Raw genomic sequence first — 19,435 nt, 5'->3', positions numbered from 1 at the left:
TGTCTTCCTGAGGCTGACAGAGTTGGGAAGAAATATTGCCAGTTCTGATATCAATGGGGTATGAAACGCTCTAATGCACCCCTAAGCATCAGCTCATCCTGGGCTACTTGGTCCTGATAGAAAGAAAACCCTGGTTATTCTACTTGCTAAGGAAAGGAGTCATGTTTGGATCCCAACATCAGGGATAAGGAAAGGGCATTTGAGTGTTGCATGGATATAAGAATTGTTGTAGCAGAAAGTATGCAAACCTCTATCGTACAGTTCTTGGCACTAAATAAATACCTTTGATCAGACTGAAATCCCAAGAGCACAATTAAATTGCTGATGAAGTTTTTATCCTAAAATAGAGTTACTGAGCTAGTGGTTAACTTTCATCTTTAGTTTCAAATTGATTCATTATTTAAATGAAAAATAACTTTTTTAAACATTTAGAAAGTGGATTGAAAACATAACGTCTGTAACAGCCATATAACAAAATCTACAGTTTTGCTTGATATTTTAATGAAATAAATTACGCCATGGGTTCAAGTTTCCCAACAAGCCCATCATCATGAATAATCATTCTTGAATGCTTACCACAATAGCTGGTTGCAGTGAAGACAAATACCAACAAGAATAATTGTTGATCATGTTCTGGCTGAGTGACCCAGTCTCAAGTTTCTTATTTTCATTTATATTCTACAAAGGCTTCCAAAAGTAATTATGACCCAGGCAAGGCCATGATTTTCTAAAAGATGTCCCTATGAGTTTGATTTCTCAAACACTGTATCTCAGTGCTATCAGGCCCTGGTTAAACCAAAGTGAAATGCTGTTGAAATGCTGTGTGGCAGACGCTTTTGAAAAATCAGTCACGTATTTAGGTAGATGAAGAGGAATTTTTTCTTAATGTTGCTAAAGAAAGCAGTATCTTACTGGATTTTGGTGAGATTTTTCACTCCTTAAATGCTGGAAAGTTTCTCAAAATCTTTCTCACAAGAAGATCTACTATTTCTGAAAATTTCACCTCCAACATTTGGCATGACACCTTCTGTGTCAGACTTCTGGAGACACAGAGCTGTTCAGTTGGCCATAATATACTTTGTACTGCAACCAACTACACTAGTGAAATGAGCTTCCTATGTAGGTATGTGTTTTTGACCAGCATTAATGACAGTGAATTGATGTGAATGTTCAAGTTGGACACAGATTGCTTTGGGAACTTCTATAGGACACCATAGCCAAACAGAGGTCCAGAGCAAGCTCTGCAACACAAAGCAATACAGCCATGTCAAATATGAAAAGCACAGGCTGATTTGCTCTGATAGGCTCTGGCCAACTAGCCAGAATAAAGTACTGCACTGCCATGACTTTACTGTTTCTGGAAACTAAGCTAGATATTTGCATAGCACCATCTCACCATGGAAACATGCCATCTTATTTGGCAACAGCTCAGGCAAGCCTGTATGGTATCTCAGTGACCTGTCTAAAAATACGTAGTTCATCACATCTAAGTGGGAGGGTTTCTTATCAAGGACCTTTATGCAACAATGTGTAGTATAAATGAGTTGATGCTACTTAGGAAAATCTTCATAGTTCTTCAATCCTTTGTTCATGTATATTGCACACTAAGCTTTAGATATCACCTTATACTTTGCAGTTGTTGGTGTGTTGCTTTTAAACAACCAATCAGTTTCCTATTTCAATTTTTAAGAAACTGTAACAAAGGTCAGCACAAAATCAGATCTAAAGAGAACTTAAATAAACAGAAGTATTCAGAAGATAGGTCATCCACACCAGTAAGATTTTACTTCACATTCCAAGTAGTTTTCTTCCTATAAAATTATTTCTCATTATTAATGGGGCAGCTTCTACAAGCTTGAACACAAAGCAGGATTCAGTGGTGTTAGGTGTCAAACAGAATAAAAGATTGTTACTGCCCAAAATACATTGTCAATTAACTGAAGACAGTATTTGTAAAAGCGAAGATTAGAGCATACAAGGAATTTAAGTTTCACTGACACCTACACTTGGAACACAGCAAAAGAAATATTTGGAAGATAAAGCAAATCTGATGGTGCCACGTAGTGTCGTATATATGTAAGATTTGTCTAAACATGTCCCAGCATTTCATGGCCTGATACAGCAAGACTTTTTATTCGTATCAGGTTGAAGTTCAATTGTTTTCTCTTTCACTTTATCTTCGTGTTCCTTTAAAATCCTGGGGGGAAAAAACCAATACTTTTGATTAAAAAAAAAAAAAAAAAAGAGTAATAGCCATAAGAGATCAAACCAGAAAACATTTCCCCAAGCCTATGAACTTGTGCAGAGATTAACAGAAAATGACAGAGCTTTGTAAACTAAGAAACAAACAATTATGGTTGCTCCATCAAAGAACTGCTTTTGTTCATTTAGTTAGAAAAATGTAATTGGTGCTGATTGTTAGCATTTATTGTATATTACAAAGACTCAAAATAGTGACTTTCAATTTGCTATTTTTGAGGCTGGAGCAAAACAAAAACACATCTGGCTACCTAGACATTTATCAATTACCTGCCACATTCACAACATTTCACTAACTTCAGCCACAATAATAAAGATCTGCCAATTCATTACCAATGTTTTCACACAAGATGAACAAATTTACCTGTATTTTTTATCCCTATTCTTTATATAACTTCAAAAATCCACCTCTCCCTCTCTCCCAGCCCCCAGGCAGACACAGAATTTGAGCTGTAATGAGGGAAGAAAGCTGCACATACAATGTTCTGCTGCAAAGACGCAGCAGCAGCCATTTGCAAGCATATTTCTCCAAACCAAACCTCCAAGAATTTCCTGCAAGAACTATCACAATGTCTCAGGCCTTCAGCTTTTCTAGCAACAGTCCAGGTGTTTCTGGGTCTAGACAGAGCTTTGCTAGTTTAAACAGAACTGAACAACTAACTGCCTAACAGAACAACAGGGTCAGGCTACAGACCAGTATAAAAGGAACAAGTATTTAATAACTGTAAGTTCCCATCAAACTAGTTTAATAAACAAAAAAGAATTCACTCTGTCATCAGTGATAAGGAAGTCAGGCACATATAGAACTCATAGGTTGTGATTTCTTACCTAGCTAAATGAAGCACAGACTGTTTGGTATTGTACCCAGAATATGCGCTGCATTCATAGAAAATTAAATTGTAATCCTAGAATCAAACAGAAAGACCATATCAATTAATTTTGCACAATATCTCACTCCCATTTTTAAAAAGCATCACAGATATACTGAAATATGCAAATAAACAAATTGGTCATCTTAGGAAAACTTAGGACTTAATTCTAAAGCTAACAGTAAAAAGTAACAAAAGAAGTCTAAGCGTGCCTCCTGAACAACAGCTATATCCATTTCTTAGCAGATATTTGTTCTGTACAGTGGCTTTTACTGTAAGAGCTCGATCTCTCAAAGGCTCAAATGCAAACATGCCTTGTAAGGTATAGAAGTCTTGTGAACTTTCCTTGTGATGATGAGGTAATTAGTACATCACTGAGTGCTTGACAAAGCAGGTGAAAATAATTCCAGTGACTTTTTTTTTTAATCATGGAAAGCTTCAGCAGGAGTGTCTCTGTATTCAACAGTTTGTGACCCATGTTTTCCAGAAAACAACCAGTTAAAAATCTCAGCAAAATATAACAACAAATTAATTCTGTTTCATTTTTTGTACTTGATAAATTTTCTGCACCTTCTTTTGCAGTCAACCTGTACCTTTGGTTTTGTAGTCCCTGGGAGCTTTGCAATTAAGAACCATAGATGAATTATCAAGCCCTAGAGACATTCTCGGCACTTCATCTGAAGTCTTATCACAATAAATGCAAGTGCAAGAGATCATCTTGACAAAAACCTGACATGGCAGCTGTGATGGCAACAGAAGTTTAAGAGGGAATGACAGATTATCCTCTCCAGAACAGACATCTGTCTACTTTTACAAGTAATTACATTGATGCTCACCTACACTGCCTCTACAGTATTACTACATGCCTGTTTACCCATCCTAATTTCAACTTTCTGTATCAATCACATGTCCACATATTTCCATTTGTTTGCTATTAACTGTGGTTACTGCATTTGCACTTACTTAATCACCCTTCATATGACACTTACAATTCAGTTTTCAAAAGTTCCCATTAAAATGACCAGGTATTTCAGTTTGGGTTTGTGTGGGATTTTTTAATATACCACGGTTCCAAAATTGCACAGCTTTTTGAAATTTTTATCATCTTCATGAATTTTTGAACACAAGAAGTGGGAAAAAGAAGTTTCATAAATATAGTAGTTCATATCAATATATCTAAAAATTGCTCCAATGTTATCAAATGTCAGTTTTGAATATGTTGTCAGCGGTTACCTGGTTCGTTCTAATGAACATCAGGGTTGAACCACTTGTAGTAATTTCTGGGTGGCCAGATAGCACAGAAAAGCAGAGAAGGGAAGAAATCAGGGAATGTTAGTGTTAGATGGATATTTTATTGTTTAAACAGTGTTATGTATTATATTTACAATGATCTAACCCCATGATTCTCTTTCTTTCCTTAGAAAAGTTTTAAGATAAAATTTGACTGGCTCAGATTTCTTGATAGCTACACAAACCGAAGTTTGAAATAAAATTTACATGCCTTTATTCTGCTTAGCTGATCAGAACTCTAATAGAAAACCTACTGTGGTCAGTATCTAGCTACTTTACGTCAGTCAAGCAGAGAGTGATACTACTACATCTTCCCCACACACAAACAACAGGATTTCACTAGAGAACTGAACTCTCAGTAATGACATCATTTATGCTGGCGTGAATCTGAATGGATTTTTCAACAAATTCCATGGGTAGGGCAGAGTCTTATTAGTGAAAGATAACAATTTAAACTCAACTGATATTAATTGCTTATTTCTGTCAGTCTGGCAAACAGGTCCTTCTCTGGAGACAGAGTCAGCCTGGAAATGTTAAGTGTCATTCTTTTGAATCGTGTCGGAAACTTTAATTGATAGCATACACAATGAGAACAAAGTAGCACAAGGCAGGACATATATAATTAACGAGTCAGAAAATGCCATTCATCTCCATCCATGAATTACCTATCGAACCTGAAAGACCACTGGCAATTACTCCATTTTAAAAACTTACATAAAAATCAGCAGACATCTAAAGAACAGGGAGGAAAATGCATGATTACCGGAGGGAGCTGGGCAATTTCTGTCCTGTAAAGTAGTATCACTCTGAGAAGAATAGCTCACTCATTAGCAGTATTTGTATAACAATGGCACTGACAGGTTGATAAACACACAGTAACAGTCCTCATCCCATGAAGCATACACAGTCTGCAAAGCCAAGGCAGACAAAAGCATTATTATTTGATTTTACAGTTGAGGAACAGGGAAAGACAAGGATTTATTGACCAATTTAAGATCATTCAGGAAGTCTGTGCAGGGCCAAAATAAAATGATGCCTGAAAGCCTCAGCAGCATCTACATCATAGGCCATTTTATTTAAATAATTGGCAGTGGTTACATTAATCCACTCAAAGAGAACATTGGCTGATCCTGGATGCTTACAATATGATCCGAGTACCCTCTGTATTGTTGTTGTGCTCATATGAACTCTTGATCAGTGGATCAAGTTAAGCTAAATAAACAGAAATTTGTTACATGGAGTTTTCCTTCTGGATCCTCTGCTAAAGTCAGACTTTTCTTTTCTTTTCTTTTCTTTTCTTTTCTTTTCTTTTCTTTTCTTTTCTTTTCTTTTCTTTTCTTTTCTTTTCTTTTCTTTTCTTTTCTTTTCTTTTCTTTTCTTTTCTTTTCTTTTCTTTTCTTCTTTTCTCTTTTTTCTCCTCTCCTTCTTTTCTCTTCTCTTTTCCTCTTTTTCTTTATTCTTGGTAGCTCTATCAAGAGAGTTTTAGATGTTTTCCCTCAGGTCATTCTTGTACTGCATGTAAACGTTTCGGTTTGTATCTGCTGCTTCTCCCTTCAAAGTCAAGACTGTAAAAGTCTCCTTACCATCATGTTTTCTCTTTAATTCATCCAACTACAGATCAGATTCATTACAACTTTGTTGTTCCCTATGATGCCTTCCAGAATCCCTGTTCTCAATCTGCTCCCCCTTTCCCGAGGTATTACACACAGTGCAATTACTAATCTTCTCAAACGACAAGGAACTGAAAGGACTCCCTTCAGGCTGCCATTCTTCCTTTTAATAACAAACTGTGCTGTCTGCCTTGCAGAGAAGTTATGTGACCCATGCATTATAATAGGAGCCCTTGGTTTTCTGAACGAATTTGTACTACACTGTCTTCTAAAATGTGGGACTGATGCAAAGCAAGAGTTAATACAGCTGGGCTTCAATGCCCTCTGAAAGCACACATTCCTCTCTGACTACAGAAAAAAGTAGGTAAAAATGATCCCATCCTAGGAGACCTTGAAACAGTCCATAAAAACTGTTGGACTTCATGGTCAACAGGTTAATCTGTTTCTTTGCATGAGAACAGGTTCAGAGTTGTTTTCACCAAATAAGGCTATAGATATTTTTATCAACTCAGCATCTAGTTCCATGTGTTTTGGATCATTTGTGAATAATTCATGGGATTATTCACAAAGTAAGTAACTCAGTTGCATTCACTAATAGAGACAGTGGTATGTGGTTTCATAGGAATTACATGGCTATTTAGCAAGAATTATTCAAACATTCAAATGAGTCATTCAGATCCATTCATTTGATTATAACTTTAATTTGACAACCTTCTTTGTTTTACTTATGCAAAACATTTTATTTTCTTGCATCACATGTTAGAATTAATGGTCTGGTGGGCTGTGAGTTCTATATATTAGAATGATTCATCTTTGTTTTACTATAGTACAGTTTTTAAAGAGAGCTAAATGACATGCAAGACACCTACTCTGTCCATTTAGCATTTATGTGTCATTTGTTTTTGCACAGAAGGATTCAATGTTACACCCTGGAGTCCCACCCAGCCTCCAGGGTCTTAAAACGATCTGTGTTTCCATGCATACAAGAAAAAGCACATTTCCTGAAGGGAGAACCTTTGAAGGATGAAGTTCAAGGCTGATATTGCTCCCCTATAAAAACAAAGTAATGGACATAAACCTGAACGCAGAGGTATTCTTGCAAAAGGCTGTATGAATAATCAAAGATAAAAAGAGATCTGGCCCTACTTCTTTCAGTTATAGGCAGGTGCCTAGCAGCAATCTTTCCTATAAACCAAGAACTAATCATATGCATTTGAAATTTTGAAAATATCCTTTTGGTTCCCAGCAAGCAGAGCAGTAAATCTATTTTCAAAGAAGAAACAAGTACATATGTAAAATTCAGCAATCAATGTTTAATTTAGGTAAATTCCTACCAACTCAGTTAATTTCTGAGGAATATTGGGATGACATTTCTATATAAGTGAATACTCTGGAGGCATTGGTGTTCAAACTATATGCCTTGTATAGAGAAATTCAAAAGAAAAATTGATGCGCATGGCACACAGGAATATAAACAAGTATCTGCTATTTGCAGTCCCTTAATGCTTAAATCATGGCCCCTGATCGCCAGTGCTTTGGTAGATGCACTGTTAACTCTACTTATTTTATCTCCTTGATGGAAAGCTACTAGAAGTAAACATGTTTTCTACTCCTAACATAGGAGTAACAGATGGTCTTCTGTGGTTTTACAAGAGGTAGGAGGGAGAAAAGGTCCACAAACTATCTCTGTTAAGAATCCATCCACAGAGAAAAGAGAGAAAAAGGAGAGAAAAAGAGAAGGGAGGAAAAGAGAGGGAGAAAGAGGAGAGACAATGACAGTGAATTCTTAAATGTTTTTTGCACCACTTTTTGTTTTTTTCATTGAGACAGTTTTATAACTACTGTCATTCTCAGCATTTACATCATTAAAAGCTGAACTGATAAGTGTGATGGGGTTTCTAATCCTTAAAAATACTTGAATAATTAAACTGTGTTTCTATGAATTTATACACATTGAGACTCCATTTTAAAACCTTCACCTTCAAGTTTTGTAAGGAGTTCCTTTCTTAAGTATAGTACCTTAGCAAGATGCTCTCCCATTCCCATAGGGACCTCACGTTCCTTTTCATTATCCGTTTTATTACCCAACAAAAGCACAGGTACATTCTCCCCAGTTGTCTCCTGCAGAACAAAGAATAATTATCAACTGATGCACTGTATTTAAAAAATTGCAGATCAAGAGGATAAAAACTAACAAATGTCACGCTGCAACAAGACATTTAAGACATCACATATGAGCCAGGTATGTGCCACTCTACCTACAGACATGTCGGGAATTAAAGCTGGATAAAAGGCATGAAAAAGACAGAATGCTAGAGACAGCACTAACTTGGCATTTTTTAATAACAGTACAGAAGCTCATCAGACTCTATACTAAAACAGGAGAGAGAAAACTACCATGCTATACAAGCTCTGACATTGCTGTTTATAGCCACTGCTTTTGTAATTACATGGACAGGAAAATAATTACAACATCTGGGTATAATTATGCCAGATAAATTACATAAATTAGAGGAGAGATACACAGAACATATCCCAAAAAATCCATAGAATAGGCATGAATCAAAATTCATTCTGAAAATTGTTGTAATTATCACAGTGAGTACATTCATAAAGTAGGCTGAATGCTGTAGCAATAAATGGACTTGGCCATATGTCTTCAACTTAGCAATAGTTTGTAGCAAACAAAATTAGTCAGTAAAGATAAGTGAACTATTACAGCTTGGAAAAAGATTTTCTGGATCAAAAACTGGAATTGTCCTCTAGTTTTAATATACTGAATTATAACAATCACTGATTTGTTAAGCTCATATATTTAATAAGGGCCTGCTCTTACAAAATGCAGCTCCTATTACTTCAGTAGAGCTAATCAGATGAGGAATAACTATGCATGTTTGGAACCACTTGAATGAATGAGTCCTAATTTCAACTTGCAAAGCCACCTATTGGCCATTAGGGAAACAGTGTATTATACTAGAACACCATGCTCAATAAAAGCAGACTAAATGATCTTTAAATACCAATTTGCTCCCTACTTTTTCAGTACAAATATTCTACAATAGTGAGAAAACAGGATGTCACACTTTGGTTTCCCTAGCGATTCAGTTCTTTATTGCAGCAGCCTCGGTTTTATTTTTATTTTTTATTTTGGCCACATGAAAATTCATCTGCTTGAACTTACTATATGTTGTCTATGAGCTACAGTGGTATACCAAGAGAAAAAAAAAGAATTTTTAATTAACTGAAGCTATTCAGTGGCATGGGCTATGATTTTGTTTTCATGTGGTTGAAAGGATGATCCCCAAGAAACTGAACTCTCTACTACAAGACAGTTTTACAGCACTAATGTAGATACTATAACTTTACAGCACTAATGTAGATACTATAAGCTATATAACTAGATACTATAACTAAGTTTATAGCTTATGTTCACAGCACAGTCAACTTCCCATGAGCTACACAGTTGGTTGTCAAACCGCTAGTGATGATCAGTGATCATCAGACCATCATCACTGATCCAAAGCACCTACCAGTGCTATTGGTGATCCAGCTAGATAACTTCTATGGGAAATCAGAGGACTCCATGCTGGGCTTTCCCCACCTCTCATTTTAAGTCCTTAAAACCCTGGAACTGTGATTATTTTCATAAACAGCTTTACTGGTAACTGTATAGACCAAAATCTCTAACAAAAATGTAATTGTGACCACACAAGAAACGTGCTGCTCTCTGTGCTTTGCCCTGTTAACGTTCCCTATTCAAAAGAAGGTAGAGAAGAATGACACCAGAGTTTGGATTTAAAGTTATGTCATGTTACCTCAATGCTTATCAGCCACTGCTTGACAGCTGTGAATGTGTCTTTTGCTGTTATATCATACATCACAATGACACCATCAGCTTTTCTGAAAAACTGCTTGGTAATACTTCGGTACCTACAAGTAAGAACCTGTTTATAACTCTCTTCAACAGAAATAGCAATCTGACAATATAAATAAAATTTTATAGTAATCCTCCCCCAGCCCCCAAAGCAAGATGTTGCCATACAGTTTCTTCTAATCATCTAGTCTTATAAGGGTTAAAGCCCTGTTAATTTGGTTTACATATGTATTCCAAAATTCCATAAACTAGACAACAGAGAAGCTATAATACTGATCTTCACTGCAGATCCTGTTTGAAAGGTGAGGCTTATTACGAATTGTAGTAAGCAATTCCATTCTTCCTGAATCATCAGATCCCTTTTCACATTCAGCAGAAGGTTCACAGAGGACACTACTACCACAAATTACTGCAACAGCAAATAAACTCTTTGCAAAAAAATATTTTTTGAAACAAAGTGTTTGGAAAAGTTCCCTCTGCTGCCTTTAATTGATTCTGGGTTAGTCTGGATAATCAGGGGCATATCTCTCTTTTTCCCATCCTCTTTCATTTTAAGCTTAGGGTAGAAATTTCCTCCTGACAAAGTTCTCTGCCTAAAGCTAGCTGGATTTCTGTTTGGGGCTTTTTTTGCCAAGATTCCTCTAGAAAACGTAGATTATCATTACTATCCTTGCTTTTAATAACAGAAAACTATACAAATGGGCGAGGAGATAGGGAATGAAATTATCACTGAAAACTTACAAAAGCTTGGAGTTCTTCAACTACAATGGGATTGTTTTGGTGAAAAAAACCCCCTTTATTTTAAACTTTTAAGGCATTTTCTGCTATAGAAATAATTCTAGGTATATTTTAAAATCAGCCATCCTCCTAAAGAAATTGTATGGTATGAAACTTTTTAAGAGCTTTTAGTCTCTTCTACAGATTGGCAGTTTTTCGATGGACACTCAGCACCAAATCAACACATTATTGCTGCTGGGAAGGATCGAAATTGTGAATTCACTGGCTCTGTTAGGAATACTATATTTGCTCCTCTCCCAAGAAGCAGGATTAGGTCCATGCTTACTAATCTTCAGATGATTCAAGGAAGCAAAACCTTAGAATGCGTACTGGTTTTGGCTGGGATAGAGTTAAATTTCATGGTAGTAGCTTGTACCAGGGTATGTTTTGGATTTGTGAATAAACCAGTGTTGGTAATACAGTGTTTTATTTACTGCTCAACGGTGTTTAAGGAGCATCAAGGCCTCTTCTGCTTCTCAGATTCCCCCACCAGTGAGTAGGCTGGCGTGCATAAGAAGTTGGGAGGGGAACACAGCTGGGAGAGCTGACCCCAACTGACCAAATGAATGTTCCATACCATATGTTGTGCTCAGCAATAAAATTGCAGGGTAGGGGTAAAGAAGTTGGCTGAGGCTGCAGTTGCTTGGGGACTGGCTGGGCATCAATTATTTGGTGGTAAGCAACTGGGGTTTTTTGCTTGACTTGCTTTTCTTGGTTTCTTTCCCTCTTCATTATTTTTTTGGTGGTGGTGGGTTTGTTGTTGCTTTTCATTACTAAACTGTCTTTTTTTCAACCAATGAGTTTTCTCACTTTCACCCTCTGATTCTCTTCCCCATCCCACTGGAGTGAGGAAGCAGCTTTTTGGTGCTTAGCTGACTACCAGGGTTAAACCACAACTGAAGTTTTCTCACCGTTCCTGGCCAGCAGTGTCCCAGAGTTGCAGGGCTACCTGGGTATTATCTACTGTGATGGTTTTCACATTGTAATCCACACCTATAACAGAAATACAAAGTAAGTTGCCTCTTTATATGCTCAGTTTGATCTTTGAAAACCTGATCCAGCAAGTAGCAACAATTCCAGAAAAATAACAAGATTGATACTAATTTGCCAAAAGTTCTTCAGTACTAAAATACTGAATGTTAACAGAGTATTTGAATTTTGTAAAAGCTGTAACATAAATAACTTTCCAAATCAGGGTATATGAGTCAAGGGTCCATTTGATAGTCCACAGCAGTCTCAGCCATTTAGCCTGGAATTCATGCTGTGTAACATCAGGTGTCTGAAATTTCAGGATTTAGTCTGAGCTACCGCATAGGCACCTTCTACAGATAGTGGAAAACCATAAGGCATGACACTAAGGGGACAGTGGAGCCTAAGATAAATGCTGACGACAGATGGACCAAGTATGTGGAGAACTCTTCCCCTCTTTAAAATATAGAAGATGAGCTGACTACAGTTAGGTTGGTCCCCTAATTTTTATGTGGCTAAATGGAAGTGAGACAAAAATTAATTTATCTAAACTTTTAAATGAATCCTCTCCCAATTCTCCTAACCTGTGGTGATGTAAATACCTTCTGGATATTTATAACAATAATTCGAGTCTTTAATATTAATAGCCATTGCCTCCTCCTAATGACAACCGCATTTTCTTGTATCACACTGTATTGTATCATAGAATCACAGAATCATAGAATAATGCAGGTTGGAAGGGATCTCAGTAGGTCATCAACACCTTCTCTGGGGCCATTTTCCATATTAATGGGACTTTTATCACTGGCATTAATGAAGCAGTATCCTTCAATGGGCAATTAAGAAATCTGGATGGTGGATATATCCATTGCTTATACCTCAAGGGAAGACATTTGACCTATTCCACAGAAATTCAATGAGAACACTCTTCTCCAGGTTGTTCACTTGACTTTTCAACTGTCTGTATCTTGTCAGCCATAGCCCACACCTTTGAAACTCACTGATGTGAAGATTAAATCAAAGCTATGACAAATACTTTCTTGCCATTGCATTTGCAAGAACACTGGATGACCAGCTGAAAGATGAAGAGGTCAAGACGCATTTCTGTGCTTTTCCTCTGGAAGCTCCATGAAATTGCACACACTGTGCAAGACCTCAGGGTCTAGAGAAGCATATCAGCCATTTACGAGACAACATGGATAGCACCACTCTTAAATGTAGATAACTGCATGGAGGTGTCTAAGCTCCTATTACAGTTAAGGACGATCTAGTCAATGAAGAACTAGCAGTCTAGGAAATGACTAAGCTCACCTTGAAGTAGGCATCAAGGGTCAGATTGGTCCCAAGGCTCCTCTGACTGGATTGATTCAGAGAGGATGGTGGAGTAGAATTCAGCTGTTTGCTCACAGGCACCTAGTGCTATCTGAGATGCCATTTGCTATTCAAAAATGTCTGTTTGAATCTGACAGGACACCCAGGATACCTGCTGTCTCCCAAAGCAGCACCTTAAGACCAAGTAAAATATCTTACAGTGCCAAAATTTATTTAAATACTATGCTAAGATCTTAGATCTTCCCTGACTCTAATGTGAACTTCGACACTCAACATACCAGTAGAAATTTAAACTCAGGTGTCTTTACCCCGTAATTCAAGGGAGCTACAGCAACTGCTCACATGAATGTTCTTAGATTGTCACAAATGCAAGACAAATTCATTAATTTAAATACCTTTAATTGCAAACAAGTTTTATTTCATATATGCTGCAGAATAATTAAGGTCTAAATACAGACTAAATATAATGAATCTGGTCATTTGCAGTAACTCAGCTGCACTGCAATAACCTAAACTTAAGTTTTTGCATTGATTATGTGTCTGACTTTTGAAAGCTTGGTTTACTTCAGGCAATGTAAGAACAATGTAGGCTTTGACATGTTTGGCTTTGAAATCACTGGTTCAGCATATTTCTTTGGTGCTTAGTACACTGCTAAACCTTCAAACATAATTCAGATATTCTACTCGCTCTTTAAAACAACATCAGATTACTTAGAGGGATAGAGATGGGGTATGGAGGTGGGACAGTGCAGTCCAGAGGACAGGATATCAGTTTCAGAACAGTGAGATCTACAAGGAAATTCTACTTTCACTGAAAGTCCTACTTTTAAAACATCTGTATATTTCTGCTTTATAACAGAGGCCTGATCTCAGCAGAAGCTGCTAAGTACTGTTGGAACTAAAATAATTATAGTAATAATGTTTCTTATACTTACCTACAGTAGCAGCTGTGCCTGGGAAAAAACGATCTTCACAAAATCGCCTTAAGAATGAAGTCTTTCCAACACTTGAATTGCCCACAAAAATAATCTTGAATAAGCGGTCAGGGATTGAGTTTATTCTCTCCTCCTTCAAGTAAGAGCAAACATTAGTTTCCAACTCTTCTATAAATCCTGTTGCCTCTCCAATTTGCCTTGTCTTGAAGGATAACTGAGATTGGAAAAAGAAGAGATTTTATCCTATCATGTTCTCCACTACTCATAAAGCAACATTCTGTTTCTTAAATGTTTCAGATGTTTGCCATGCATCATTTCAGATCATTGGAAGTGCAGTGATTTGGGCTGAGATCTGGAAGTATACTGAATGTGAACTTTGACATGAGACTGCATTGAAAAATGCATGAAAGTGACAAAAGAAAATGGTTTATGTTCATCCCTGCAAAATCAAAACTCATACACGTTCACAGAGCTCTGCTCAGTAGTTTCATCCCATACCAGTGACACAAAGGAAACAGCAAATCTTCACCTAGATAACAGAAGAAAAGTAATAATTTTTTGGCTTATGTCATCTACCACCAGATTCTTCTCTCTGATACTATTGTGGAGCCAAGAGCTTTGATGGAATTACTCCACTTCTGTACCTGTTTAACATTACAGGCAGAAGCATGGGGGAAAGAGACAGAGAGAGAATTAAGAGCCAGTTAATCTGGCTGTAAACATTCAGCTATGTTTCTGTCATTTAGGTTTTTTAAGCCCAAGGAAGAACAACTTGTTCTGCCTATCCACATCCTGTTTACTGCAGGCTAAGCTAAGTGGATGCTGGAGAGAATATTTATATCCTCTGTCAAGTAGGTCATTATTCCCAAGACCTCTGTATGTAGATCAGGAATTGCTCAGGAAAGAACACTGTAGCACCAGCTGGTTTGCAGGGGGTGCCCTAGCTGGCCTCTTCTCCTATTTTGTGCAAAGATGAAGGAGGAGGGGGGAGACTGCAATTTTTTTCTTACTGCAGAAGGGGAGCAAGATCATGGATGCTCCTGGCATTAAGTTTGTTGGGGTGGGGTTTGTGAGGAGGGAGAGGGAGAGGGAGAGGGAGGGGCCCTCTACCAGGATTCTGAGGTACAGAATCTCCTGAGACTGATGACTTCAAGAAGATATCAGAACTGAACTCACTACCTGAAAGTCCTTTGAACGAGACATTGAAGTCTGGCCTTGCAAATACTTCCTATAAAGATACTGAAGCCTTACAGAAAGAATCAGAAACAACTCATGAGGAAAAAAATAAATAAAAACTCAAGCTGCTGTCTACCCTAGTATGAGAAAAAAATCATTCACTGCTGTAAATTTTTGGGACAAAAGACATGTCCCTTTCATGAGCTGGGCTAACAGCCCATTACAACTATACCGAGATTTCTTATCTCATTGTTCACTTCTCCTTTTCTGTTAAAATCCCAAACTCCACTGCAACTATTAGGCTGCTAGTAATACACATTCATCACACACACATTTTCATTTCTGCTGAAAAACATTCCCAGCTTATTAGTGTGTGTGCTCTGGGAAATAAGACAAGTTAACATACAATCATCATCTCGGCACCATTTTCACAGTGCTTCTGAGAACAATAACTAAATATATGGACTACATGAACTGAAATAACCTGTCCCTGGTGGTCATACACACCACAGTAGCAGTAAGACTCAAAGCCACCAGAGGCCTTCAGCTCAACTCCCAACATAATAGGCAGCCATTTTTCACTGAAATGTACCAAGTCTACCTACGAAAATAACCTTAATAAACAAATTTGATTCTAAAACTGCATCTGAACAGTGGACTAAGGGATGAGCTACTTCATAGTCTGCTTCAACTAAGTGCTGATGGGAAAATGGAATAACAGTGAGATGTAAATATGCTTTAGTTTACAATGCAATCTAAAAAAGTCTTCTCTAGATGTGTCTTTCGAGTGGCCTTTGTATAAACAGTAGCCAGATCAAGTAACATACCTAGCTTTTGTGCAGTTTAACACAAATGTGGAAGATGGCAGGTATAAACCTAGTTCATATTCACTTTTGAATCAACAGAGGGGAGAGGAATTGCATCTCAGGCAGAGGTTTTGGACAGAAAATCTTGCTTTAGTTTCCATTATGGTTTCTTCAGATATTTTCCCAGTCACATTTCTGCTTATGCTAACTGCAGCTTCGTCTTCATAGCCACTCAGAAAAATGTTCTACCTGACTGTTAACTCCCAGATAAAAGAGCAGTTGCTGGTCTCATGCACTGCTGCAAATTTTTAGATGCTTTTAGAAGTCAACTTCCATTCTCTAAAAGGAGAAAAAATTTACATTGGTTCTACTCGCCTTTAAGATGCAGTAGTCATAAAGGCAGCTAAATGACTGTGAATATATGGTGAATAGGAACTCTTAATGCTGCCAGCTAGGGGCCTGAGTTCAGTATAGTAAGCAATGAGAGATCATGGAATGCAGTGATACGAAGCCATGTAGATCAAAGGAACACAAATGGTGATGAAATGAAAAATTCATCTTAGTGCAAAACAGAATGACAAGAATTCATATCTGAGTGAGCTACTTATGTAACAACTAAATGGAATCATTCTGCCTCATTCGCACAAGTATTTTAGTTCCTACACTCCTTCATACTGCAGATCCTTTGAGCAGCAAAACATGAGGGGAAAGGACTGGCTGCAGAAGACATATGGCCCTGAGACTCACACCTCATAACTCATCATGCAGCAAACAGGGAGTTATCTTTTTCTGAAGTTTTCTTCAGCTCCAGTTGAAGACCACATGCTGAGTTGCCCTGAAAACACTTACTAATTGAATACCACTCCTCCTAGACCAGGCACGCTGTGAGGAGAGGGAATCAGTGTGAGAGCACTGTAGGGAACAACATCATTTCTGGTGTCTAAATTTCACGGTCAAAAAGTGGTGATCTGAAGACCCATCGTTTAGGACATGCAATGTAGTATGAGAAATTCATCAGACTACAGCTGGTGTATGAAAGAAGATAAAGCACTACTCAGACACAATGGCAACAGTCAGACCCTTACACAGCCTAGAGACTGCCCTAAGCAGTGGAATGCTATCAATTGAATAGTTGTTGGCAGGCCTAGCCAGCAGGCCAAGAGGACCATGTAGGACCATGCACATATTTCAGTGCCACATAGACAGAAGGGTATTTTGCTGTGGTTGTTTTTTTTTTTTTTAAATTAAATTTTTAAAAACAAGCAAAAAACCAACCCAAACTAAGGGCCAGGCTAAGGCACTGACATTTTATGGAAACAAAATATGAAGTCCCAGTTCTAAGTGACCTTTGGAAATGAACTTCTTGTTTACCCTTGCAATGTTTCTTTAGAAACTGAAACAAAACGTTTTCAACAACCTGGCAGGAGATACTTTATGATTTCTCCTCTCCTCTCTGCTTGCTCTCAACTGTTGGTTTGGGTGGGTTGTTTGGTTTGGGGTTTTTTTTGGGGGGGGTGGAGGGGAAGAAGAAACAAGATCTGAGGGAATGCCCAGTTCCCACCCAGCTGAGAAGATGCACTTTCACCAGGCATGACTGCCAAAACAGAGCAGGCAGGACAAGTTTGTCCTAGATGGACCTGATGACCTACATGGCTATTCCTGTCCTAAAGTCCAATGATGCCATACTTTGAAAATGTGGTACAAAATAAGTCATATAGCAAGCAAAAAGCATGCATTGTATTAAATCATCTCAAAGGATGAAGCTCTGTTCTGTGTCCTAGACTTTTTATTAAAATGTACCACTTAGAAGTTATGTAACCATGGCATAATTCCATCATAATTTTTAAGATATGCTTGCTTCTTCTAAAAGAACTATATAATTATGACCAAGCATACCTATTTTTCCTATACTTTAATCTTTTTAATATGTGCTTCAAGAATCTAAAAATGAGTAATACTTAACAATGATACTAAAATTAGAAAACAAGCAGTTAGCTCTGAAGCAATAGCAGTGCAAGGACTTCAGACTCCAAAGAAATGCACCTTCCAGCATATTGTTTTAAGTATTATTACTACATGGATTATTACTGCATTGTTATCTTGCGCATATATGCGAGAGATGAAAAAAATGAACTGGATTTCAATTTAATTAAAAGTTTTCTCAAAAAATGATCAAAAAGTAAAGATACTGCTTCTTAGACACTGTAACAGCTACCAAAGCTGACTCAAACGTATCAAAATATGAGAAATGTCACTTTTTGGCAAAAAAATCCCCCAACTTTTAAAAAAGATAGTTGCTTCTTTTTTTAGGCAATTGCTACCTTTCAGTGATCTTCTTGTGTCATCTACTACAAGGCTTAAATTCAGTTTTCCTGAAAGAGTCCTTCACACTTAAGTCTATGCATACATTGTCCACAGTTACCACTCTTTTAGGTTGAGTTTTCCTTCTTCACACCTTCAACATTTATCTGCAGTGTACTTCCATCTCCTGCTTCATGCAATGGCTTAATTTGTCAAGCTTTAACTTAAAAACAGAAAACTAAATCATTTTAGAGTCTAAGAATAATGCATTACCCTTCAACACCATTTCATGTTTTCCAAGGTCCTTTAGAACAAAATAGAATAGTTCCAGTTGGAAAGGACTACAATGATCATCTAGTCCAACTGCCTGACCACTTCAGGACTGACCAAAGGTTAAAGCATGTTATTAAGGGCATTCTCCAAATGCCTCTTAAACACCTGTAGGCATGGGGCACCAACCACCTCTCTAGGAAACCTGTTCCAGTGTTTGACCACCCCCTCGGTAAAGAAATATTTCCTAACATCAGTCTGAACCTCCCCTGTTGAACCATTCCCATGCATCCTCTCACTGGATCACAAGGGAGAAGAGCTCAGCATCTCCCTTTCCAGTTCCCCTCCCCAGGAAGCTGGAGTGAGCAATGAGGTCGCCCCTCAGACTCCTCCTCTCCAGACTAGACAAGACCGAAGTCCTTAGCTGCCCCTCACAGGACATGCCCTACAGCCACCACCTTTGTTGCCCTCCTCTGGACACACTCAAGGACCTTCAGATCCTTCCTAAAGTGTGGGGCCCAGAACTGCACAAAATACTCAAGGTGAGGTCCCCTCTGTCCCCTTACATTTGACAGTGTTTCCTTCCCTACAGGCTGCTGTCTAGGAGATGATGGTGTGTGTTCCATTGATTGTTCTGTGTTTTTCTTTTCCATTTCCATCTCAGAAGAAGTATTCTCATCTTCTCCAGTCCATCTGTTCAGCTGCTTATCAACCAGCCTGTCAAGAAGCTGGGGCAGGTGATCTTCCTCAATTGATATGATTCTTTGGAGATGCGATGCTTCAGACATTCCTCCAGTGGCTCCAGCATCAGGCTCTACAGAGAGAATTCCATTCAGTCCAGCAGAATTCCTTCTCTTTGAGTTACTGAAAACATCATCTTCTTCAAATGAATAGCTAGGAAGAGAAAAAAGTACATCACAAAAACTTACTGGAGCTGGATTCCTGTTGTTTTGTTCTAGTGTAACTG

At 37.8% G+C, this 19,435-nt stretch overlaps 1 protein-coding gene across 1 annotated transcript in view; it reads right to left on the bottom strand.

Annotated features, from left to right (window-relative positions):
- Positions 1-1,842: 1,842 nt before the first annotated feature.
- Positions 1,843-19,435, bottom strand: part of CRACR2A (calcium release activated channel regulator 2A) — a 52,964-nt gene continuing 35,371 nt past the window's right edge. The window contains exons 11-17 of the mRNA XM_074901242.1: positions 19,035-19,362; positions 13,916-14,048; positions 11,591-11,672; positions 9,844-9,958; positions 8,048-8,149; positions 3,088-3,164; positions 1,843-2,197 (exon numbers count right to left, since the gene is read on the bottom strand). Coding sequence (XP_074757343.1) covers positions 2,107-2,197; positions 3,088-3,164; positions 8,048-8,149; positions 9,844-9,958; positions 11,591-11,672; positions 13,916-14,048; positions 19,035-19,362 — 928 coding nt within the window. The 3' untranslated portion in view covers positions 1,843-2,106. The remainder of the gene's footprint in view (positions 2,198-3,087; positions 3,165-8,047; positions 8,150-9,843; positions 9,959-11,590; positions 11,673-13,915; positions 14,049-19,034; positions 19,363-19,435) is intronic.

The sequence above is a fragment of the Athene noctua genome, chromosome 3 (assembly GCF_965140245.1).
Source record: "Athene noctua chromosome 3, bAthNoc1.hap1.1, whole genome shotgun sequence".
Lineage (NCBI taxonomy): Eukaryota > Metazoa > Chordata > Aves > Strigiformes > Strigidae > Athene > Athene noctua.
Note: the sequence above shows the minus strand (reverse complement) of the source record. Positions and strands in the feature narration are given on the sequence as shown.